This window comes from Procambarus clarkii, chromosome 70, assembly GCF_040958095.1.
Source record: "Procambarus clarkii isolate CNS0578487 chromosome 70, FALCON_Pclarkii_2.0, whole genome shotgun sequence".
Taxonomy (NCBI): Eukaryota; Metazoa; Arthropoda; class Malacostraca; order Decapoda; family Cambaridae; genus Procambarus; species Procambarus clarkii.
The window spans coordinates 28,102,440-28,126,849 of NC_091219.1; the positions used below are offsets into that span (position 1 = coordinate 28,102,440).

Sequence of the window (24,410 nt, forward strand, 5' to 3'; positions counted from 1 at the left end):
TGGTATGGGTGCTCATACCCATCCTACGGGTGGTAGTGGATCCCATTCCCATCCTATGGGCAGTTGTAGGCCCCATACCCATCCTGTGGGCAATAGTGGACCCCCCCATGCCCATCCTGTTGATGGTAGTGGACCCCATACCCCCTCCTGTGGACAGTAGTGGACCCTATACTCATCCTGTGGGGTGGTTGTGGACCTCATACCCATCCTGTGGGTGGTAGTGGGTTCCATACCCATCCAATAGTTGGCAATGGACTCCCATAAACATCGTACAGGTGGAAATGGGCTATGGGGCAGTGGAGTCTTCCTCCTCCACATCACTCCTAATGCATTCCATCCATAACATATTCCATATGTTATATTTTGGCACAAATTGAATTATTTACAGATAATAGTTCATAGAATAATTATAATAATTTACTGAAAACTATCAATATTTCTCGTAACTAAACTACAAGCCTACAATAGGATATAGCTGATTGATGATACTCGAATAGGATTGAAAATGATACGTACATTTCATACCAGAAGAGGGCCTGGAAAAATAATCAATAAAATTTGATCAAACCGACTAATAGCTAATAACTAAGTCTACCACAGGAGAACTATGTACGTAGGTACTACGAGCATTATCTGATATAAGTACTAAAATATAATAATAATAATAACTAATAATTTATTAGCAAGAAGGTACAATGGGTTAGTGAGATTACCTAAAATTGGTATTTTTACATACCAATGTGCACTAACATGCACAGTATTTCAGGCAGGTCCTTAATCTAACATACCAGGCAAGATGAAAGGGGAATATTGTAGCAAGGTTATTATATCAACAAATAACTACAACCTAAGTTATCAACGGTGATTACACTGGTAAGAATATATGACTTAAGTATTAATATTGGGGATTTGGGTAGTACAAGATACAGTGTGAGTTTGAAGCACAAGGTAGGAAACTATGAGGATGAAATTGGGTACTTTTTTTTATTTTATTTTTGAACTACAATATACAATACCATACTACTATGGTATGCCAAGAACAGATGCAACATCTGAGGTCTTCTCAACTCTCCTACATATATAAAGAACTGATATCTGTGAAGATTAGTAATTGACAGTCTGTGTGACTGAAATGTGGTACAGACCCCAACAACAAGTTCTGCACCAACAATGTACCACCTTGATATTTGAAACTATATCCTGTGTGATAATACCTTTTGAATCTCCTGTGACGCAAACGGTGCTAATTAGTCTTTACTGCATGGTGACTTTGTTTGATAAATTACTTATTTTAAATTTGGAATTGACTGGCAATAAAAGGTGAAAATGTCTCTCATGTATGTGATGAATAATTTAATTTAATACAGTATTTCATTATCTAAAAAAAAAAAGTCATGACCTAATTTTGTTAGGTGCTTCACTGTGTATCCTATAGGTACAGGAGTATCACGAGTGTTGCTGAGTCTGGTTCTGGCAGTACTCTATTATTTCTGAAAATATAGGAACAAAAGTATGAAATAACAGCTCTATATAATTAGCAAGGCATAATAATATACAGTACAGTAAAAAAATAATATGCTTTCCCTAGGATCATAAAAGCCATAAACACACAATAATCTTTTTCAAATGCTCTCTCTTCCCACAGTAGCTGTCTTATTGTAAAAGCTGTATCTGATCAATTAAATCTCTTCCACTACAGAATTCATCTTGTTTATTGCAAACTCAATTTTAATGTCTCATGTTTCATACACTTTGTCCACTACGCTTTGTAGACTAATGCCTTAATAGTTGGTAAATACTTGGATTATCTGACATAGTACAGTACTACCATATATTTGTAATATGCATTCTCTCTTGGAAATCATGTTGAGAGCCACTTACATATATACCGAACAAAACTATCCATGGATTAGCAGGTACAGTATTAGTGTCAGAGAAATATTTTAAATGGAGTTAACTTACTTCTTGCAATATCTCGATAAGCTGATGTGGTAGGAGCATCTGGTTCATCAGTCAAAAAATTCTGCCCGTGGTCACAAGATTGAGCAACTCTTGGATCTAATGGCAGCTGACCAAGCAAATGTAAACCAGCATCAGCTGCCAGCTGTGTACCACCTCCTGTAGTGGCTGGAAAGATGGCTGTTTCTGTCTGAAAAATACATAATCAAGCATTGATGTATTAAAAAGCACTTATTTGGTGGGCACCCAGTGGATCTGTGAGCTATTTCTGGTACCACCAAACCTTAGCTCTACACACCAGGCCTCTGAGATCCATCTGTTACCTACTAGATGCCAGAACCAGAATTTTGATCACTGAGGTGAGCTTCAGCTCACATTCAAGTAAGTTTACTGAAAAAATAAAATACATCTCAAAAGGATAGAGTAGCTCAGGCTATTTCTACCCTCCTCTATTTCAGGTCCCTAAAGGAGGGGGGTTCACAAATCCATATACTGTAGTACAGTCCCCATGGTGCAGTAGTAACACATTTGCCATGCACTTCGTGGGCAATTTGGATTAGGCTCGTATCCTAGCTGGGGAAGATTGACTAGGTGCTAATATTTAACTATACACCTCTGGTCGCCCTGTAGTAATTCAGTTTCATCATTGTCTGATGTGCTAATGGGTTGCGGGACACTTCTTATTCCAGAAAGTGGAATGCATCATCTAAAGCTCCTACCTCAGGATAAGCACTCAGCGTTTCAAGGCACTGTGAAAGTGTTAGTGGTGAGAGAGCTTGGCACTTCACTTTAGCCCTATTCCATGTTCCCAAGACCTGGTGCACGACTATGTAATTGTGCATGCAAGCCTATCACAGCATATTTGGAGTATGCTTGGAACATTGCTCCAAGCACTCAAAACTAGGTTTATGCTACAGTGTACAGTATAATACCATCAAGGGCAAACACCACCAACTAGCTGAACAAGCAGAACACCAGAGCCAGCACAGAAGAGAGGTTTACTCAGTATGCACTACATCAGCTATAGAACTGAGGTTAGGTGACAGCTGGGTAGTCCTGCAAATGGGTAGGAGAGGGCTTCCCTAGTAGGTGAGCATTTTCATGTTCCTGTAGAAACTGGTACCATCTGCAAACATTAATATTTGCTTTACCACTTGAACCTAAAGCTAGATGTCTAGTATTAAAATCCCCAACCACAAGCATAATTTCAGAAAATAAAATATCTGACAAATATCTTGAATCAAAGGATGTTACAAACATTTAGATTAATGAAATATAATTCTCAGTCTTGTAATTGTATCCAGAAATCAATTCTTTCAATACCTTTATATCAGCTGTCAGGGCGCCTGACAGCTGAGTGGACAGTGCTTCGGATTTGAAATCCTGAGGTTCCGGGTTCTATCCCCGGTGAAGGTGGAGACAAATGGGCAAAATGTTTCTTTCACCCTAATGTCCCTGTTCACCTAGCAGTAAATAGGTACCTGGGAGTTAGACACCTGCTACGGGCTGCTTCCTGGGAATGTGTAACAAAAAGGAGGACTGGTCAAGGACTGGGCCGCGGGAACACTAAGCCCGGAAATCACCTCAAGATAACTTCAAAAAGATATCTCCCAGGTTTCTCAGTTATCTTAGCAGGTATGGTATTATCTTAACACCATACCTGTTGTATGGTGTTATGATGACAAAACATAATTTCTGGGGGGGGGGGTTAATAACTACCTGTGATGCATCTAACAGTCCCTAGATGACAGTCATGTAGTATTCCAGCCAACCTGCCCTCTCACTCTGAGTTGCGTGTACTGAACCCCCTCTAATCCCCAGTCCCCAATTCCACAGGAAAGAAGGAAACAGGGCAGTGATGAAGAGTTAACGGGGCCCACCAGAAAAAAAGACCTTTCAATATATACAATGTTTGATTTCTGAGAGACAAATAAAAAAAGTGCCTAGATAGAGCATGTTGACTTTTCTGGAGAACTATATACAGTACCTTGCACTTGGGGCATACAAATGTGGTCATGTTCTCCACAATACCGATTATTGGAATGTTGACTTTTTGGCAGAAAGTAATTTCCTTGCGAACGTCAAGTAGAGCCACCTCCTGATGGAAGGATATGGTAACATTAATGTAACACTGGCATTAGAAAGTTGACATGATTGGCAAATTACGCAAAATATGGTTCAGCCCTAAAATAAGCTGCTGGTAAGACAAGATGATATGAAGAGCATGCTTGAGCCACTGTACTGGATGACAATAGACAATAATATTAAAAATATGGCTAAAATTATAAATGTGAGTAGGTCAGTCAACCTGCGGTGTTGTAACAATAACTGCAGCTACGGGAGGAGCAGCAGAGAGGTACTGCACAATACTCAAATGTTCGTCACTAGTTCCTGGCGGTGTGTCCACAATAAGGTAGTCCAGAGAGCCCCAATCCACATCACGCAGGAACTGTTTGATCATCCCTAATGTGAGATTAGTATTAGTATAATATTAATTGTGAACAAAATTAAAATAAACTAGTTATGAATAATAAAAAACTTCATACAGTCGACTGTCAATACAATGCAGGAATGTGTTTGTGAAGACCCCTCTGCTTTATAATACATATATTGTATTGCTAATAACTTCATGAAGAACATGGAATATATTTAATTTTTATTTTCATTAAATATAAAACACAGAATAATAAACAAAAGCTGTCTCTATGAACGCTGTACTGTAATGATAACATCTCTCTGACTCCTATTGTGATTGACAGTCAGCACGTTTTTGTACAGTACTGTATTATCTTTTTTTAATATAAAAACTGATATAAACTGAAGGTTATTAAACATGGATACATCCAGGATCTCAGGCTAACAGAAGGAAGTCGGAGACTGCACATCGATCATGACCAAATACCATGACTGCCAGGGAGGGGATAAAAAAGAAAACAGTGAGGGGAGGAGAATAAATGTAATAATTGGTTTACATGCTTTACCTCCTGCCCCTATCCCATTCACCCCCATTTATCTTAGGGAGTAGATCTTTCAATAGGTACAACTGACAATTTTGTGTACTGTACAGTACTACTTTCTCCCAGTAAATTACTCAAGTAGGCATCAGTCTTAACAAAAATATTTCTTACAATTTAAATCCTTTTGTGTAGTCCTCCCACCTATGAGATCAAAAGAAATATAATAACACTAAAATACAAAAATTACCATTTTCATACCATTTTTTTTTGGTCCTCTCCAAATGACAGCATCATCTGCACTTTTTAGAAGGAACCCTATTGACATCACTGCCAAGTTTTCTGCAACATACTGAGAGCAAGAGATCTTTTTTGTATTAACTTATATGAAACATTAACTCACTGGACTCACATTGCAGTATTAATGCAAAGAAACACAAACAATGCAAATGTCTCAGAACTGCAATTATTGACCTAGGATGGCTTTTATAACAAGACTGCAACATTACAAATTTGAAAATACTAAATTAATTTGAGCTTATTTAACAATGCAATACAGCAAAGCTGTGGGGCAGAACTTACAATAGGTGACCAGCCCGCCCCAGAAGAGTGGACCTTTTCTTCTTGAGCACCCAACAGTCGGGGCTGAGATGGGCCACAGATATCAATGTCTAAGATTCCAACCTGGAAGTAATTAAATATTAGTGTGTTAAAAAATTTGTTTTCTTCCTGTGTAATAAGGGTTACTTTCTGACTGCTTATGCCTCCAAAATATAGAAAATGGTTATTATTTTCCCCTCAGTTTGCTTTGATCTTTGTCTAAGAGAGCTTAGTGAAGACATCTTGAAGGCACTTGAAGGCTGCCCACATGAAAATGTGTTACAGCTCTAGATAAGGAGTCTTGATTGTGTGAAGGCTGCCAACATGCAACAACAGCTAGGAAAGGGAGTCAGCAGTCTTCCAAGTACTTGGCATCTTCCCTAAGCTATCCGAGACAAAGGTGAAACCAAAGTTTGAGGGGAATAATAGTCGTTTTCTCTACTTTGGAGGCATAAGCAATCAGAAAATAACACAACCCCAGGGATAAAAATTGGGTTACATTATAATACTGATCACCTGTTCACAGGTCCTCAAACACCCCATTTCAATAACAAATACAAACCACATAAAGTCACAAGAGTGTTACCAATACCAACACTACACACAAAAACATTACCTACAGTAATAGAAAATATACTCCCACAAACAACAACAATACTACCACCTCCACACTAACACTGTGTACTGCTACCTCCATCACCAACATTACCACAACAGTATCATTCATGCACAAAGAAATCGCATTAATGTTATATATCAATGAGAAAATCAGTAGGAGCCATGAGGAGGAATGGAACCTATGTGCTGGATACTCCTAGGCAAGCTCTATAGACCACCACACCATGGCATGGTCAATAGCATTGCAACCTGGGCTTTAACTGCATCCTCTATGATTCCTGTTGGAGGTAGAACAAGTGGACCAGAGAGCATGGGGAGGGGAGGGCGTTGTGTTAAGCCATGATTAAGCTTCTGTGAAAGTCTCAGGAACCCTAGAGGATGCAGTTGAATCCCAGGTTGCAATGTTGCTTCTCTATGGGGTAGTGTAGTGAATAGAGCGTGCCTCGGAGTACCCAGCGCATAGATTCTAATCCTCCACATGGCTCCTACTGATTTTCTCAGTATCATTTATTGTACGATAAAGGAACAACAATATTACCACCACCAAATGGAATACGGAAGTGAGGGGAGGTGAAGTGTAGGTGGTGAGGGGAGGTGAAGTGTGGGTGGTGAGGGAGGGGATGAGGGGAGGCATAGGAAGGCAGTGAGGAGAAAAGGAAGATAATGAAGGGAGGGAATGGAAAGGTGTGAAACGAGGGGAAAGAAGTAGGTGAGGAGAGGGGAAGGAAGGGGGCGAGGAGAGGCGAAGGAAGGGGACGAGGAGAGGCGAAGGAAGGGGACGAGGAGAGGCAAAGGAAGGGGGTGATGACAGGGGAATAGTGAGGGGAGGGGGGGGTGAGAAGAGGGGAAAGAAATGGGTGAGGGGAAGTTAAGATAGGGAAAAGAGGATGGGGAGGATGGGAAGGAATGGGTGAGGAAAGGTGAGAGGAGTATGTATGTATGTGGTGAGGAAAGATGAGGGGAGTATGGGAGTATACTACAAAGTATGTGAGGGGAGGGGGGAAAGGAAGTAGGTGAGGGGAGAGAAAGGAAAAAGGTGCGTAAGGAAAAGAAAGGAAAAAAAAGGAAAAAAAAGGAAAAAAAAGGGGGAAGATAAAATAGGATGGGGAGAGGAGGGTAGACCCGAAGACCGCGGAGAGTGTTAAGAACATGACAGAATGTACCCATGACAAAAGCTAAAACCAAAAACGTGATTACATTACTAAGGAGGTTTGGGGGTGGCCGGGGAGGAGCATTAAGAGGCCGGCACAGTAGCTGGCAGCGCCCTCCCAGGCTCGCGTGACCACCCCGCCATCCTACCTTGATTTGTCCTCTGCACCCCCTCCCCCTCCGCCCCACCCACGCACACACACACACACACACACTACTGCGGTATATTTTTTTACAGGTGTAGCTGCTACAATGTGAATATTTCAACCCATCCTCCTGTTTAGATAGCATTTGTTGTTACTAATGTTGACCTTCGTGTGTGTGCGTGCGTGCATGTGCGTGCGTGTGCGTGCGTGTGCGTGCGTGCGTGTGTGCGTGTGTGTATGTGTGTATATGTGTATATGTGTATGTGTATATGTGTATATGTGTATATGTGTATATGTGTATATATGTATATGTGTATATATGTATATATGTATATATGTATATATGTATATATATATATGTATATGTCGTACCTAGTAGCCAGAATGCACTTCTCGGCCTACAATGCAAGGCCCAATTTGCCTAATAAGCCAAGTTTTCCTGAATTTATATATTTTCTCTATTTTTTTTCCTATGAAAAGATAAAGTTACCCATTTCATTATGTATGAGGTCAATTTTTGTTTATTGGAGTTAAAATTAACGTAGATATATGACCGAACCTAACCAACCCTACCTAACCTAACCTAACCTTTCTTTATAGGTTAGGTTAGGTTAGGTGGCCGAAAATGTTAGGTTAGGTTAGGTTAGGTAGGTTAGGTAGTCGAAAAACAATTAATTCACGAAAACTTGGCTTATTAGGCAAATCAGGCCTTGAATAGTAGGCTGAGAAGTGCGTTCTGGCTACTAGGTACGACATATATATATATATGTATATATATATATATATATATATATAGATATATATATATATATATATATATATATATATATATATATATATATATATATATATATATATATATATACAACTTTAGAACACTTTCCCACCAGGAGACTCGAACCCTAGCCAGCACAGAAGCCTTCCAGCAACTGGCATAACAGGTACGCCTTAACCCTCTCCACCACCTGCTCAGACCCTTAAAAGAGATGGTAATTTCGAAGTATTTAAATACCACAAAGATCACCACCTCACAAGAGCACTAGAGCAAGTGAGGGGTCATTTAGACGTTAATTTCATCAAGTCCCTGTTAATATGGGAAGACACAGTGTCTATGCTTAAGGCACAACTCTCCTAAACACGAGAGTCAAGTATACAACTTTAGAACACTTTCCCACCAGGAGACTCGAACCCTAGCCAGCACAGAAGCCTTCCAGCAACTGGATATATATATATATATATATATATATATATATATATATATATATATATATATATATATGTCGTACCTAGTAGCCAGAACTCACTTTTTGCCCTACTATGCAAGGCCCGATTTGCCTAATAAACCAAGTTTTCCTGAATTAATATATTTTTTCTAATTTTTTTCTTATGAAATGATAAAGCTACCCATTTCATTATGTATGAGGTCAATTTTTTTTTATTGGAGTTAAAATTAACGTAGATATATGACCGAACCTAACCAACCCTACCTAACCTAACCTAACCTATCTTTATAGGTTAGGTTTGGTTAGGTAGCCGAAAAAGTTAGGTTAGGTTAGGTTAGGTAGGTTAGGTAGTCGAAAAACAATTAATTCATGAAAACTTGGCTTATTGGGCAAATCGGGCCTTGCATAGTAGGCTGAGAAGTGCGTTCTGGCTACTAGGTACGACATATATATATATATATATATATATATATATATATATATATATATATATATATATATATATATATATATATATATATATATATATATATATATATATCGAACCTAGATCGAACGCCGACCCTGCAAGAAGTGAGATCGTGTTCGGTCCCTGGGCAGAACAGAAATGGTTAGGCAGGTTTCCATTCATCTAATGCCTCTGTTCATCTAGCAGTAAGTAGGTACCCAGTTGTTTGGCAACTGTTTTGGGCAACCCGTTCTCCTAAAATGAGAGTATGTAGTAACTATGTAGTGGCAAGTACCAGCATGTAGCCCCGACAAAGGCAGTAATGTTGAAGATTATCACATATATCTCAAATATATATTAGTTATGGCGTAGTTCAGGTAGCAGTAATAAGAGGTACTCACAGCCCCATTCTCTTAAAATGATAGTATTTAATAGCAAAAACTATTTGATGGAGCGTAGACAAGAGAGAGACGGGCAGACAGACAGGAAGGGCGCAGGTCGCTGAGGGGTGACGGTAATGACGGCACCTTATGATCAAACAGACGGGCTGGCGAGCGGACAGTGTTGGCCAGACCACCTTGCCTCTCGCTCATACACTCGCCTGCTGGATTTGAAGAGACAAAAATAGTGGCGCACGCGAGTTGAGTTGACGGTAAAACCTGGTGTTTACAGTGGTTTACGCGACCCAGATGTTGGTGTAAACTGGCGGTTCCAATCATTCCCGAAGCGGACGCTACGAGGTCTCAGCCGCTGCAACCCTAGCGAGGTCAGGGGTTACAAGGTAGTGTTGTGCTTGCTGTACAGTGTTTGTGCTATATGAAACTGCGTGCAGTGTTCTGTCCTGCTATATATGTTGCAATTCTTTGACCATGTCGTAGCTCAGTCGATTAAGGCTGCATCTGGGATGCTCTCGGACGTAGGTTCGAACCCTCGTCACGGCCCTTGTGGATTTGTTGTACTATATATGTCTTCCGCTGTATTCTGGTGTGCTTTGTGTTCATCACACTACAGTATATGGTGTTAGATTCGACTGTAATATGAACTGCATTGTGTTGTGGGGTGTATATATTGGGCCTATATACATGTAGACCCAATATATATCCTAGGCCTATACTGTATATGTAATTGCAGGCCTAATATGTGCAATCCTAGGCTTATATGGGTCATCATAAGCCTAATTTACACAATGTCATCCCCAATGCAGATATATGCATTATATTAGGCCTAGGTGAAGTTAGGTCAGACCGTTGAATTATCGCCACCTTTCATGTGAACTCTACAAAATCAATAGTATTAGGGTCTCGTAGTTCAGCAGGCTTCGTTCTCAATTCATAATCGGGTCCTTCACTTGTGAGCCGAGGAGAATATGATGGAGTTGCGTAGCATGTATTTTGTACTGAGCACTTTGTGTAGCGTGTGCTGTACAGTGCCATGCACTGTAAATTGTTGTATGTAGGGTAGTGTGTAGCTTGTTAACCTGTACATTGTTAGCACTGTATAGTAGTGTCTAGGGTATACATTTGCAGTGACGTGGATCGAGAGCATGAAGGCGATCCAAGATGGCGTCCTCGACCTCGCACCCCCCCCCCCCCCCCAACAATCCACACAACACAATGGTATAAAAATAATGTTAGAAATCCCATACACTTGCCTCTCCCGTCTTCCCTCCCTCTGTTCTCACATGATACTGTATTTATAAGCAACAATATTACCACTAGCTATTACTCAATCATCATATACAGGTATTATTATTAAATTTACTAAATATATATATATATATATATATATATATATATATATATATATATATATATATATATATATATATATATATATATATATAATTGTGCTGTTCGTTGTCATGATTTGTCAAATGTATTGTATTTCACGAGGAGGAAATGTGAGAGGGAGGGAAGGCGAGAGAAACAGGTGAGAGAGGGGAGAGAGGTAGGTGAGAGAAAGGGGGGGTAGGTGAGAGAAGGGGGGGTAGATGAGAGGAAGAGGGGGTAGGTGAGAGAAAGAGGGGGTAGGTGAGAGAAAGAGGGGGTAGGTGAGAGAAAGAGGGGGGTAGGTGAGAGAAAGAGGGGGGTAGGTGAGAGAAAGAGGGGGTAGGTGAGAGAAAGAGGGGGTAGGTGAGAGAAAGAGGGGGTAGGTGAGAGAAAGAGGGGGTAGGTGAGAGAAAGAGGGGGTAGGTGAGAGAAAGAGGGGGTAGGTGAGAGAAAGAGGGGGGTAGGTGAGAGAAAGGGGTGAAGGTGAGAGGAAGGGGAAAGGTGAGAGAGGGAGGGTGAGAGGGGGGAAGGTGAGAGAGAAGGAAGATGAGAGAGAGAGGGTGAGTGAGAGGGAAGGTGTGAGAGAGGAAGGGTGAGAGAGAGGGGGGGGGGGAAGGTGAGAGAGAGAGAGGGAAGGTGAGGGAAGGTGAGGGGGAGAGGGAAGGTGAGGGGGAGAGGGAAGGTGAGGGGAAGAGGGAAGGTGAGGGGGGGAGAGGGAAGGTGAGGGAAGGTGAGGGGGAGAGGGAAGGTGAGGGGGAGAGGGAAGGTGAGAGGAAGAGGGAAGGTGAGAAGGAAGGTAAGAGGGAACGGACAAAACAACACAGTAGTAAGATTACAAATATAGAGAGACATTAAGAGGAATGGGGTATGAGAGAGCATTAAGTGAGGGGGGACTGTGAGGTGACAAAAAGTGAGGGGGACTGTGAGTGGACACACACAGTGAAAGGGGGGACTGTTCATGGGCACAAAGTGGGGAGGTGACTGTGTGGGGCACAAAATGAAGGAAGAACTGTGAGGGGAGAAAAAGTGAGGGGTGCAGACAGTGAGGGGGGGGGAGGTCTATGAGGTGGGGGGGCTGATCAATAAAGTCATGCAGGTGAGGAAGGATCAAGTCGCTCTTATCACACGCACACCTCCACTGGCCTCACCCCTCACCACCTCACACTACCATCACTACCCCCTCCTCACACTATCATCACTCTCACCCCTCACACTACCATCACTCTCACACCCCTCATACTACCATCACTCTCACACCCCCCTCACTCTCACCCCCCTCACTCACACATCCCCCCCTCACACTACCCTCACTCTCACCCTCACACCACTATCATTCTCACTCCTCACTATAAACTCTGGCATATTCAAAGCAATAAGGAAAGTTGCAGTAATACTCACATCCTTGGAGTCATCTAGAGCCAAGGCCCGAGCAACCATGGCAGTTACTGTGGATTTTCCCACTCCTCCCTTTCCAGATAGTACTAAGATTTTATATTTAATTGATGCAAGACGCTCCTTTACTGCATCGAGATCTAGGGATTGGAAAGTAAACCTAAGCTTTGCATGTTGATATGTTGTTATTATACAAGAGTTGGATATGTTTATTTGCTTTAAGATCAGCACCAGATCAGAATATTGTGTACTATGAGCTCCATACTTGTACTATAATTAGAAGTGTATGCTGTATGGCTATAACCCTATTGAGGAATTCATATTTTTTTTTTTAACATATGTAAATACTTGAGGACTTTAAATTAATTGTCAATGTTACAACAGGTACAGTTTAGCATCTGAAATGATAAGTCACATATTCTTGGCCTAAACCAGCTACTGTATAAAGTCACTAGTCTCTAGACAGTGCACCTAAACAATTAATAATGCCTGCAACAGGGCATAGAACAAAACAAGAAATACACCAGGAACTTGAATATGGTTCAGAAAGTCACTGAAACATGAGACGAATATTATAGAAACCTGTTAGAATAAATATTCCAACACATTATTCCACGATTCAGTGCATTGTTATGAAAATTATATGGATTTTTTTTTAAATGTAAAATTAAATGAGTTATAAGTATTTTAATGGACCCAATCCAATCCAGTATTCAATCTTTGTCTTCTTACAATGTACTTGTATTTGTTTTCAATTTTGCTAGAAATTACCTACTTAAATTTATCTGTTAGATTAAGGACCTACCTGAAACGCTATGCGTGTCAGTGGCTTTACAAAAATGTGAAAACATCACTGCTATGTACTCTCAAACCCAATGTACCTTCTTGTATATAAATAGATAGATAAATAAATTCACTTACAGTATTTTTTTTGTTTTGTTTTCAGGCACATGTACTATCTTAAACTGCAAGATGATACAAGGGTAGATATGGAGAAAGGTGCATTATGAGTAATACAATGTACCCAAAGATAATATGGTACTGAAATTAGCCTCCTCCTCTGGTTTACAAACACCAAAATCTAGTACAGTACAGGACTGTAACTCCAATTGAAAAAACTATTCCAAGTTAAATTCCCATGGTAGGACAGCATTAGCCACATTGTCTTTTACCTGATGCCTTTGTTCATGTAGCAACAAATAGGTACCCAGGGGTTAAGCAACTGTTACAGGCTGCTTGCTAGTAGTTAGCCTAGGTTAGTACTTAGCCTCAGTAAGCATATCATGTCTCATCATATATAGACAGATGCTACTGTGTTTTGAAACTTGGTTTCGTGCTCTCTTTTCATTCGCATTATAAATTTTGCAATAAACCTAATCTTTTTAATCTAAAAAACACTAAATTTCATTAGTGTCCAGAGACCAGTGACTTTATCTTGCCTTGTATCTTAATTAATAAAGACAACTTTTACAGCATACATATGATGGGTCAAGTTGAGAGAAAATCTCTACTAGCTTAATGCCATAATTTAGGAAAATAAACCATTACCAATGACACCAGCCAAATTTACCTGGATCTGGTGTTTGAGCAGCCCCTGACGAGCATACCTGCTGGTTGGGGCAGCCAGCACAGGCAGATGCTTTGCCTGCATCTTCACTGTTAGTGCCAGGGCAGTCTGAAAAATTTTCAAATACAAAAAAATGGATATGCAGTGATCCAAAAATACGATATTTGCTGGAATATTCTCTGGATTATGGTCACAAAAAATCAAGTACTGAATGCAGGGAATTGCACTTCTCTGCCCTTGGTAACTCTTTGTAGTTTGTGCTCTTATGAAAGCAAACCTTGAGAAGTGCACCAGGCCTCTAAGACCCGTGCCAAATTACTTGGAGCTAGCACAAAAATCTGGCTCTATGAGGCAAGAAGAGCTTGGGAATCAGATCAATCCAAAACCCTCCATAAAACAGGATAGGAAAAACAGAACAATCTACTGCCTGTAAAAAGAAAGAAATTCTAAGACAAAAAAAAAAGGGAAATAATCAACTCACATGAACAACCCTAACTTTGATATCTCTGACAACCACCAGATAGCATCCCAGGTGCCACCCACCTAACTTACTCATCTGGCGCATATGGAGAATGTACACAATGTCTGGGATCCAAAGAGCTAACTGATGTTGGTATTCCCTGGGACATAAAGTTCTGCAAATGGCTATGAGCTTGTTCTTGTTCTATTTATGTTTGACAATTGTATTTAGTTCTACACTGTATGTTCCTTGTGAAGTATTCCATTTTACTCTGGCTTGCCATGGTTACCTTCTTTCATAGCTGGCTATCATTTCTCCTGCTCCACCAGAGATTCCTACTCAGGAAAGTTTTGGTTCCTACCTTGTAAGTTGGCTCCTCTTTAGTCCCATCACGTCCAAGCACCTAACCTAACCTAACCCCAAAAACTGCTCCCATAATACTAACAAATTGTATGCATCACTATGCTCTACACTCTAAGTGCTGGCATTCTCCCCTAACACTTCATACATCACCATGACAACACGGAGGCAACAGTTTGGGAATCTGCCCACGACACACTCTACACAAAATCTTATAGACATATAAATAAAACAATTGTTACCAGAAGCACCTTAGAAAGAGGCGATTCTAATAAAACTTATATTTAATATAAGCAGATTTCCAAGTAAAAAAAAAAATGTATAATCTCACGTGCAGGAGCGTCGTCCGGCACAGAGCTCATGTTTACAACTGTCAGCTGAGCCAGACACCAGACGCTCGCCAGGCGCTCGCCTCGTACAGACGCATACGAGCGAGAAACGACGTTCTATTTATTTATTTATTTATTTATATACAAGAAGGTACATTGGGTTTATGAGAATACATACATTACATTAAATTATTCTTATGAAGCCACTAGTACGCACTGCGTTTCGGGCAGTAGGAGGACAGGTTGCATCAACAGCGCTGGTACTCTGCACCAGCGATAGACGATCGCTGGGGCAGTATCAGTGTGATAGACGTATCAGTTAACCTCCCTAGTCATGATAATATGGGAAAGTAAGGCCCCCTGAACATATCTTGTGGCTATTAAATTTTTTCCATTAAATGCCTACTTAATCCCCTCTCACATTAATGAATAGTTGTGGGTCAATTTACGTTGGTTACCACTGGAGTATCAGTACCGCGGTAGCCTACGTCAAGCACTTTCAGGCAGAGTGACTGGCTTCCTCTGTGGCCAATGACCAGTATCAAAAGATCTAAGAACATAAGAACATAAGAACAAAGGTAACTGCAGAAGGCCTATTGGCCCATACGAGGCAGCTCCTATTCTATAACCACCCAATCCCACTCATATACTTGTCCAACCCGTGCTTGAAACAATCGAGGGACCCCACCTCCACAATGTTACGCGGCAATTGGTTCCACAAATCAACAACCCTGTTACTGAACCAGTATTTACCCAAGTCTTTCCTAAATCTAAACTTATCCAATTTATATCCATTGTTTCGTGTTCTGTCCTGTGTTGATACTTTTAATACCCTATTAATATCCCCCTTGTTATGTCCATTCATCCACTTGTAAACCTCTATCATGTCACCCCTAACTCTTCGCCTTTCCAGTGAATGCAACTTAAGCTTTGTTAATCTTTCTTCATATGAAAGATTTCTAATTTGGGGAATTAACTTAGTCATCCTACGCTGGACACGTTCAAGTGAATTTATATCCATTCTATAATATGGCGACCAAAACTGAACTGCATAATCTAAATGGGGCCTAACTAGAGCAAGATATAGCTTGAGAACCACACCAGGTGTCTTGTTACTAACGCTGCGATTAATAAATCCAAGTGTCCGATTTGCCTTATTACGAACATTTATGCATTGATCCTTTTGTTTTAAATTCTTACTAATCATAACTCCCAGATCCCTTTCGCAATCCGACTTCGCAATCACAACACCATCTAGCTCGTATCTTGTAACTCTATCATCATTACCTAACCTCAGAACTTTACATTTATCAGCATTAAACATTATCAGCATTATCAGTTTAATGCTGATAAATAACTTTAAACTGGATCCCATCCCATATTGGAATCCCATTAAATGAAAAAGCTGATGAAATTGCTAAATTGGCAACTCGTCATCCAGTGATACATAAAACAATTCAACCCAGCCTAGAGAACATAAAAAACATCATCATCAAAAAACTCTCACATCTCAACAAAGCCTACCTACACCAGAGAATAGCTGAAGGTTCGCCCTCTGCAACATGGTATCTTCAGGCAACCAAATTAGAAAGGTTAAATATCCCAAAAGGAATCCACAGGGAAATAGCAGTTAGGCTATATAGACTACGTTTAGGTTACAGATGCAACTGGGAGATTGGTGAACCCCGACAGAGAGAGTGCATCTTCTGCCAAACTGTCACAGAAAAGCCATTACTTCACTATCTTCTGGAATGTGAAGCAACCAATGACCTTAGAAGAGCTTTAAGAGTTCCTGAATCATGCAGTGGCCACCCTGAAGTCATCAACACAGCCACTCTCCTGGTCAACAAAGGTGTCCAGCAGCTGGACACCCTCATAAAGACTGTGAAGCAGTATCCTCCCCCACGATAACAGCTTGATGGTTAAATGCAACCTCAGAACACTGGGAAAAAAAAATTGTACCACTTACGGGCTATTCATGCCCGTGCCACCTCTTGGGTGGCTTAATCTTTATCAATCAATCTATGACGATAAGGTTAATTTGCATTAAATAATCAAATATGAGGGGGCTCCAATTTATACTTATTCAAATTAATTAGCATTCACTTGAAACAATACAGCGACTCTACATAAGAAGAACATAAGTACAACGGTAACTGCAGAAGGCCTATTGCCCCATAAGAGGCAGCACCAATTCATAAGCACCCAATCCCACTCATATACATGTCCAATCAACCCTTTAAACAATCGATGGACCCCACCTACACCACGTTACGCGGTAATTGGTTCCACATATCAACAACTCTGTTACCGAACCAGTATTTACCCATACCCAGATCTCTGAGTAATGAATCAAAAGTATAATTAACAGCTCATTAAGTGGAGGTGGTGGCAGCCCGTAGTTAACTTTATTGACAAGACGTGTGTCCTATTAACAGAGTTAACAAATCCGTTGGTTAATAAAATACTGTACAGCCATATATGAAACCACATTGTATCTGGTGGTAGTGTTTTATAACGTTCCAGTGTTATAATACTTAGGTTCCCCAAGTCTCCACTTATTAGGATGCAGATGTACCCAATAGACATCTAAATACATCAATTTGCTCAGTGCTTCAACATTCCTCTTGTGCTATATGTGTGCGAGCATGTATCTATCAGAGGTGTATGAGACAGGTGTGCAAACTATATATACGGTATTTATTTCCAAAGTTTGAAGCCTAATAATTTTTTTAATTCTATATAAGAACTGCTTCAGGAAATATTTTTTTACAGGTGTGAGGGCCACTGGGTGTGAAGGAGGTCAGTGTGGACCACTTGGTGCGAAAGCGGCCAGGTGTGAGTGCCACTGTAGGTGTGCAGAAGATCAGATCAGAGGCATATCGCAAACATGTCAGGATCAGTGCCAGCGCTTTACCACCAGCCGCCCGCCGCCCTCAACAAGACCGTGGCCTTGAAGACGGTCGACACAAGGCCCTTCGAGCAAAGGTGATTTGTTATCATTGTCGATAGATTTTGTTGGTGTGGTCTTGCTGACCAAGTCTAGTGTAGTCTTGATGAACGTCTATAGTGTAGTCTTGACAGTAAAAAGTCTACTGCGATCATCATGACCAAGTCCAGTGTGGTCTTGGCAACTATAAGTCTAATAATGTGGTCACGATGATAAAGGTTAGTATATTATATCGGTGGAAAATCGATATAATGTATTACAGGTATTAGCAATAATATAATTATTATAATTATTTGTTAATCTTACTACCGAATCCAGGTAGTAGAGTCCTGCTCGTTCTCGACGCACTATCGGGAATTCCGAGTTCGAATCCCTCATAAATAGGGTTGGGTGCCTTTCCTATCACCCAATGTCCATACTCATCTAGCAGTAAATAGGTACCCAAGAGTTAGTCAGCTTGCTGTGGGGACTGCATCTTGGGGAAAGGTCAGTGACTCGACTTTGGGGAGGATCTGGATGTATTAAGCCTTAACTGATTGATTGATGAAGCTTAAGCCACCCAAAAGTTGGCACGGGCATGAATAGCCCGTAAGTGGTGGTCCCTTTGAGCCACTATCAGTATCAAGAGCTGATACTGGAGATCTGTGGACGTGCGACTGCACCCTACGTGACGGGAGATGTCTCCCGTGAAGCCTTAACATGTACTATATATATACTGTATATATACTGGCTGCCTGTCCCCAAACACAATTAATTTTTATTTGTCTAATGTTGACATTAATACTTTTCTTTTATTTAATATTAGCATACCTATAGTATGATGGTAACCGAGAAGTATACTGAAGTATACTAAGTTTCTAATTCAGCAGCTACGCAATGCGTTGGGAGGTATACTGCAGTATACTACCCAAATGACATTATGAAAAACACTTGATTTTATTTTATAATCCATAGATACACGGCTGTTCTTGCATGATATATAAGTGACGATAGATGGAATAGCTTGTGTAGATTTCACTTTGAACAGATACATTGTTGGGCTTGCATGATATATATGTGATGAATAGCTTGTGTATATTTCACTTTGTCTTCGATTAAAATCGGTAAAACATGGTTTTGTGTCACCTTGTGATACAGCCTGTCGTTGGTGCCACCGACCCTGAGCCGCTCCTACCCAACGGAGAGCCGCGTGTTGGACGCCGTCAGGTTCCCCAACATCTTCAGCTCGGCGACCTCCACCATGAAGACCAGATACACCCCGGCTGACTGGTCACAGAGTACCGTCACTTCCTAGGTTCAACATAACTAGACTAGTTCCCTTTGCTTGGTTCCTCCCAGGCTAACCTGACTAGCGTCTGCTCCTACGCTGTGGATGGGATATTGCTTTGTGCAATGTGTGATGGCCATTGTCATGATTGGTACACCATATATAGCTAGGCATGTTTCTGATTTTTTTGTTTTTTGTTTGTATTTGCATGATTTATACGTTAGCTTAATTTGTTGCACCTCAGACTACGTGACTAATTTATTCATTTGCCGCTTAAGACGTACACAAGGATCTTACATACCTCATCAAGGCTCCTGTGGATTTATTTACATAAGGAAAGTTAGCTGAAATTATCTAATTTGCCTTCCAGCTAGTTCAGCAATATTCAAAGATTAATTGTGACTAAGCTTGAACAATATTGTCATTACTGAAATAAATTGTAAATATTTTGCATAAGTGGTGTTATGTTGTAAATTCTAAATACTTTATCGCCAAAACTTATCATTTCTACCTACGTTTTTTTTATCCTGCATAATGCCAGTATTTCGCATGTCGAGGCCTGTTGCTTGCACTAACTGCAACAGATGTACGTGGACATAGGCACAGTAGCTGCACATTAAAACAAGCTCAAATATACTGACAATAAGACACAATAACATGCCTGAAAATGAATAATCCAACTCCCACACATGACACTAAAGGACTGTGATGAGGCTACGGGTGTCTAGTTACAATAACTGGTCCATGGGGATGGGCCGAACTATCAACGCACAATACTCTTCTCATGTGAGGACTGAAATTGAAATAAGTTTATTGAGGTAAAATACACACAAAGGGATGAGGTAGCTCAAGCTATTCTCACCCCATTTGTGAGGACTGGGCTATTTCAAGCTCAATGTTTATGATGTTTTTTGCTTTACGATTATTTCTCCACCACCGTACTTTGCTTTGCTGCAATTTATTTGATATGTTTACATTATTTAAATCCGCTCAACATTTAACAAAAGTTCAAGGTGATAAAATCGTATTGAATTATTTCTGCATTAAAGGAGAGATAATTATGCTTCTGTATTGAGGCATGTTGGCAATAAGTTTTTTAGCTTAGAGCAAAATTTAAATAGTTGACCTTAAATCTTCGCCCATCTGTATCGAATAGCACGCGTTTGTATAGTAAATATAATAAAGTATAAATTTATAGAACAAACAAAATATGGTGACTTATAATATAGTTTTGACTTCAAAATGCGTCTTGAATCTTAAAGAGGAACAACACAATGCTCTGGAAATCAACTTTCAAGTTCAAGTATGTTTATTGAGACAAGAAAGAAATACATCTCAAAGGAATAGAGTAGCTTAGGCTATTTCTACCCCCCAAAAAATCTACTTTATGCAGTAGCTTAAACTTACCAGCTAAAGACGTTCTCTCACTTTTAGTTGTGAAGGAGGGGGAAAAAAAAGACTGATCTCCGTTATCTTTGGAACTGACCCTTAGGATTTTCTGGCAGGTAACCTGGACCACTACAGTGACGCCGACAGCACACGAGGCATCTCAGAGAGAGTCAGAGACGATGCTGTCAGGCTTGTGGGGTATGTTTGCTGTCTCAGTTCTCCCCAGCCTTGTCTATTGTCTAGCCGAGCACCCAGTGAATGCATAGCTGTAACACACCATTAACCATTATTCTGAGGTGAAAGATGCTACCTCCAGGTACACCTACGACCGGACCAACATAGCTCAGCGGGAGAGTTCACAGCGGCTGGGGGAACGGGTGAGCGACATCACCTTCTGGAGGAGCGAGCTGATGCAAGAGCTGGACCGCATGCTGGCCGAGACCAACCGCCTCAACGACTCCCGTCGAGCGCTCGAACACGCTCTCCGAGATACAGAGAACCCCATGCATGTCACCAAGGAGTGCCTCTACTTCAGAGAGAATCGCCAAGGTATGTCGCTGTGCTCTTATGGGAAAGTTAGTGTGGCATTGGGTACTTTTCTGTTTGCTTCCTTGTGTTGAGAACCCCCATATATGTATAGGTAAACTTAATACACAAAGCCATCCCAAAACCCGAGCTCAGATGGGGAATATTGAAAAAAGCACACTACATGAAGCATCGGCGTGTGCACAACTTTACAGCCACAGACCTCACACTATACAATTATACAAGAACTAATGGATAAACTGAAGGAGTTACGAAGCTTGTCTCATTACACACTGCTAAAAAATTCCCTTATTTTTCTGTTTAACACTAAAATGTTGACGGAACTGCGTTCCTGTATTTGTACGTAAACAAGGTTTGTTTGCCTCAGGAATTGACCTGGTCAGAGATCATCCTGAGGAGGCCATGCTGAGGGAGGTGGACACCATCAAGGACTGCCAGACCCGCATGAAGAACTTACTCGACCGAGTCAACCTCCAGGTGAGTCAATTCACCATTACCACATGACCTGCACCTGATTCAAAACATCTGCCACTGAGCACCAGCTGAGTTAAAAGTAGCATCCATGAGGCTGAGTCAACATGTGTTTTGGACAGCTGAGTCGGGACAGGGCGGCGCGGCAGGACCTGGAGCACGACACCATGAACAAGAACCATGCCCTGACTATCGACCACACACAGCACTCCCTCCACAACTACTCCGCCGCCATCACCTACTACCCAGGCATCGAGAGAGTCGACAACACGTAAGATGACCTCATTTTGATCATTCATTCAGTACCACTCTTTCGTCTAATACGTAATATGACCTGGTATTTACCCTACACTACCAAGTTCATCTAACACTGCCTAATCCATTCCTTCCCTGTCCAGTAACTGTACGGGTGACCACTTCAACAGAGTTACGCCCTGTGTTAGTGAACCTTCAAAACTCAATTGAGCGCAGCCTCATCCCCCCGATTCGGGATACTATTTATTATTGATATTTATTTATTCATTCATGTACAAAAAGATACAGTGGGTTGTTAAGGAGGTACATATGCTGGCGGGAGAGTAGTACATTCTTGTGCAGACGACGAGTCACACTAACCTAGCCGAGGCGTTTATATCCAACACACACGTCTGAAAATGAAGAAACGACCACGTTTCGGACCGACCTGGACCATTATTAATTGTTAGTACATTCTTGCAAAGCCGCACGCATAGCGTTTCAGACTTAACGTAACAAATAACCGTAATGATGGGTATATTATAACAAAATTTGAATTCCTATGATACCGAACATCAATATACAGATCAAATATAATTATTGGGATGAAGTTGAATTGGAGTTGGACTGTGAGATCGCCCCGTCATACGACCACCTTTTAAACTCATTTACCCATGAAAAATCCGATGTTACATCTTGAACGTCTTTTACATATATTGTACTTTTCATCATTTTCCTCTCAGATATTTGTGCGCAGGCCCCAAGCCTCTGGCTGGCCCACTATGTGCGACTCATTTCTGTCTTACTTAGGCAGTGGAGTTGATAATATAGCCTGATAACTCCCTCTCACACGCCACACTTTCCTCTGTCACCCGTCACTCTCTCCCTTGTCATCCATCACACTCTCCTCTGTCACCCGTGACACTGTCTCCTCCAGAGTAAGTGTGCCGGAGACATGGGCAGAGTTCAGCAACCGGAACATTCAGCAGAGTCAGAGCGAAAGGAGCAGCTCCCAGCGGCTACGGCAGGAGGTTGATGCCCTCATCGCTGCCACGCACCAGGACATGTGGATGGCCTGGTCCTCGTCCAACACCTGCCTCACCCACCGCGCGGGGGAGACGGGTGACACCAGAAACAAGCTCTTGGCTCACAGGGATCGGGTAAGTGAAGCAAGGTGGGGTGCCATTGGGTCTAGGGGAGGGCGGGCGGGCGAGCAAGCAAACGAACGAACGAACGTGAAGTGAAGTGTCACATGGGCCAGTAGTGTCCACTGCAGCTTACCCATCTCCTATGTTCCCATGTTCCAACGTCGGAAAAATCCAAGCACCTTAACACCACCGCCAGTTAAAACCCCACCATAATAACACCATCACAACAATTCACAGTAATAACTCCACCTCAGTAACATCACCACAGCAACAACTCCACCACAGGTCCAGAGGGAGATGAACGACCTGGAGCGCCACATCGATATGCTGAAGAAGGCCATCCTGGACAAGTCGGCACCGCTGAAGGTAGTGCAGACGAGGCTGGAGGGTCGAACTCACCGCCCGGAGATGGAGCTCTGCAGGGACCCACCACAACACAGGTCAGATGGCCCACACAACCTGCAACACAGATCAGCTAGTTGTAATATTTTGAGTTGCGTTACGTTGTCCAGGCTATTGTTGGAATAAGGTGGTGAGCCAGTGTGACTACGCAGGACTTGAAAAGAATATCAGAACTAGGAATTGGTGACGGGATGAATGAACTGTGACCAACCACTGGGGGTCGATTGCCGACCTTGCAACATTCGAGGCTGCTGCTGCACCGCTCGGTCTAAGTGGTTGGAGTGTTAGTGAAGGTTGCACTGCATGGGACATCGTAGACGAGCCATGCGAGACCTTGAGTTCCGTAGTGATGTTGTTTAAGTAGGAAGTTATTATGGTCTTTGTTAGTGAATACTTATTTAAGTATTGAAGAGCCCAATTGGGAATTCATTCTTGCAATGGGTGGAATGGATTAAATCAGTCTAGCTAATTAATAATGGGATCATTGTTACTCATTTGACAAATGAAGCTGAATTGAGTGGAACTTAGGACGTTGAGTATTGATTGGTAAAGATAAGCGTATAGCGGTTTGTATATGATCTATTTGTTGATAATATTAGTACTTTGATAATATTGTGTGGAACACTGATGTTGACGCTTCATGTTGTGACAGGATGGTGCGGGAGGTGCAGGAGCTGAGTGAGAGCGTGGAGTCCCTCCGCCACAAGCTGTCCGAGGCGGAGAACTCCCTTCACCGCCTGGCGCAGATCAGGGCCCGCCTCGACCACGACCTCGGCGTCAAGACCAACTCCCTCTACATCGACAGAGACAAGTGTCTTGGCATCAGGAAGAGCTTCCCCCTCTCCCAGCCTCACCTCGTTGACTTCACTCTCTACTAGTTGTACACTCACCTACTTGAGCTCACCCTAGCTTTCACATGACGTGTTTTTACCTCATTAAAACGACGTAAAATGAACGTTGTGGTTGCCTTCTTGTGTTAGCTGGGACTATAGTTCAATGTGTGTATACACTACCAGACCAACCACCGTC

General features: G+C 41.6%; 2 protein-coding genes across 3 annotated transcripts in view; one reads left to right on the forward strand and one right to left on the reverse strand.

Moving 5' to 3' along the window:
• Positions 1-965: 965 nt before the first annotated feature.
• Nubp1 (NUBP iron-sulfur cluster assembly factor 1) lies at positions 966-15,106 on the reverse strand. 2 transcript variants are annotated; one of them, XM_045770478.2, is made up of 9 exons: positions 14,977-15,106; positions 13,829-13,933; positions 12,265-12,398; positions 5,496-5,597; positions 5,175-5,265; positions 4,268-4,422; positions 3,947-4,057; positions 1,963-2,149; positions 966-1,490 (listed from the first exon to the last, which is right to left on the reverse strand). In XM_045770478.2, exons 1-9 carry the CDS (start codon positions 15,005-15,007, stop codon positions 1,447-1,449), a joined length of 960 nt encoding a protein of 319 aa, XP_045626434.1. In that variant the 5' UTR covers positions 15,008-15,106; the 3' UTR covers positions 966-1,446. The 2 variants fall into 2 exon arrangements, with proteins under 2 accessions (XP_045626434.1, XP_069167901.1); XM_069311800.1 differs by lacking the exons at positions 12,265-12,398; positions 13,829-13,933; positions 14,977-15,106 and adding an exon at positions 7,329-7,586.
• LOC123775354 (tektin-3) overlaps positions 9,261-24,410 on the forward strand; it is a 16,153-nt gene continuing 1,003 nt past the window's right edge. The window contains exons 1-10 of the mRNA XM_045770480.2: positions 9,261-9,878; positions 17,750-17,962; positions 19,062-19,201; positions 20,697-20,778; positions 20,897-21,129; positions 21,494-21,603; positions 21,720-21,868; positions 22,769-22,991; positions 23,265-23,419; positions 24,034-24,410. The exon at positions 24,034-24,410 is cut by the window's right edge and continues 1,003 nt beyond it. Coding sequence (XP_045626436.1) covers positions 17,865-17,962; positions 19,062-19,201; positions 20,697-20,778; positions 20,897-21,129; positions 21,494-21,603; positions 21,720-21,868; positions 22,769-22,991; positions 23,265-23,419; positions 24,034-24,259 — 1,416 coding nt within the window. The 5' untranslated portion in view covers positions 9,261-9,878; positions 17,750-17,864 and the 3' untranslated portion in view covers positions 24,260-24,410. The remainder of the gene's footprint in view (positions 9,879-17,749; positions 17,963-19,061; positions 19,202-20,696; positions 20,779-20,896; positions 21,130-21,493; positions 21,604-21,719; positions 21,869-22,768; positions 22,992-23,264; positions 23,420-24,033) is intronic.

Excerpts from the sequence above, each read along its gene's own strand:
- Nubp1 (XM_045770478.2), bottom strand. The coding sequence starts at position 15,007 with ATGAGCTCTGTGCCGGACGACGCTCCTGCAC. Across the intron at positions 12,399-13,828 it reads TGCTCAAACACCAGATCCAG|ATCTCGATGCAGTAAAGGAG; the intron begins GTAAATTTGGCT and ends TCCAATCCCTAG. Across the intron at positions 1,491-1,962 it reads TTATCGAGATATTGCAAGAA|AAATAATAGAGTACTGCCAG; the intron begins GTAAGTTAACTC and ends CTATATTTTCAG.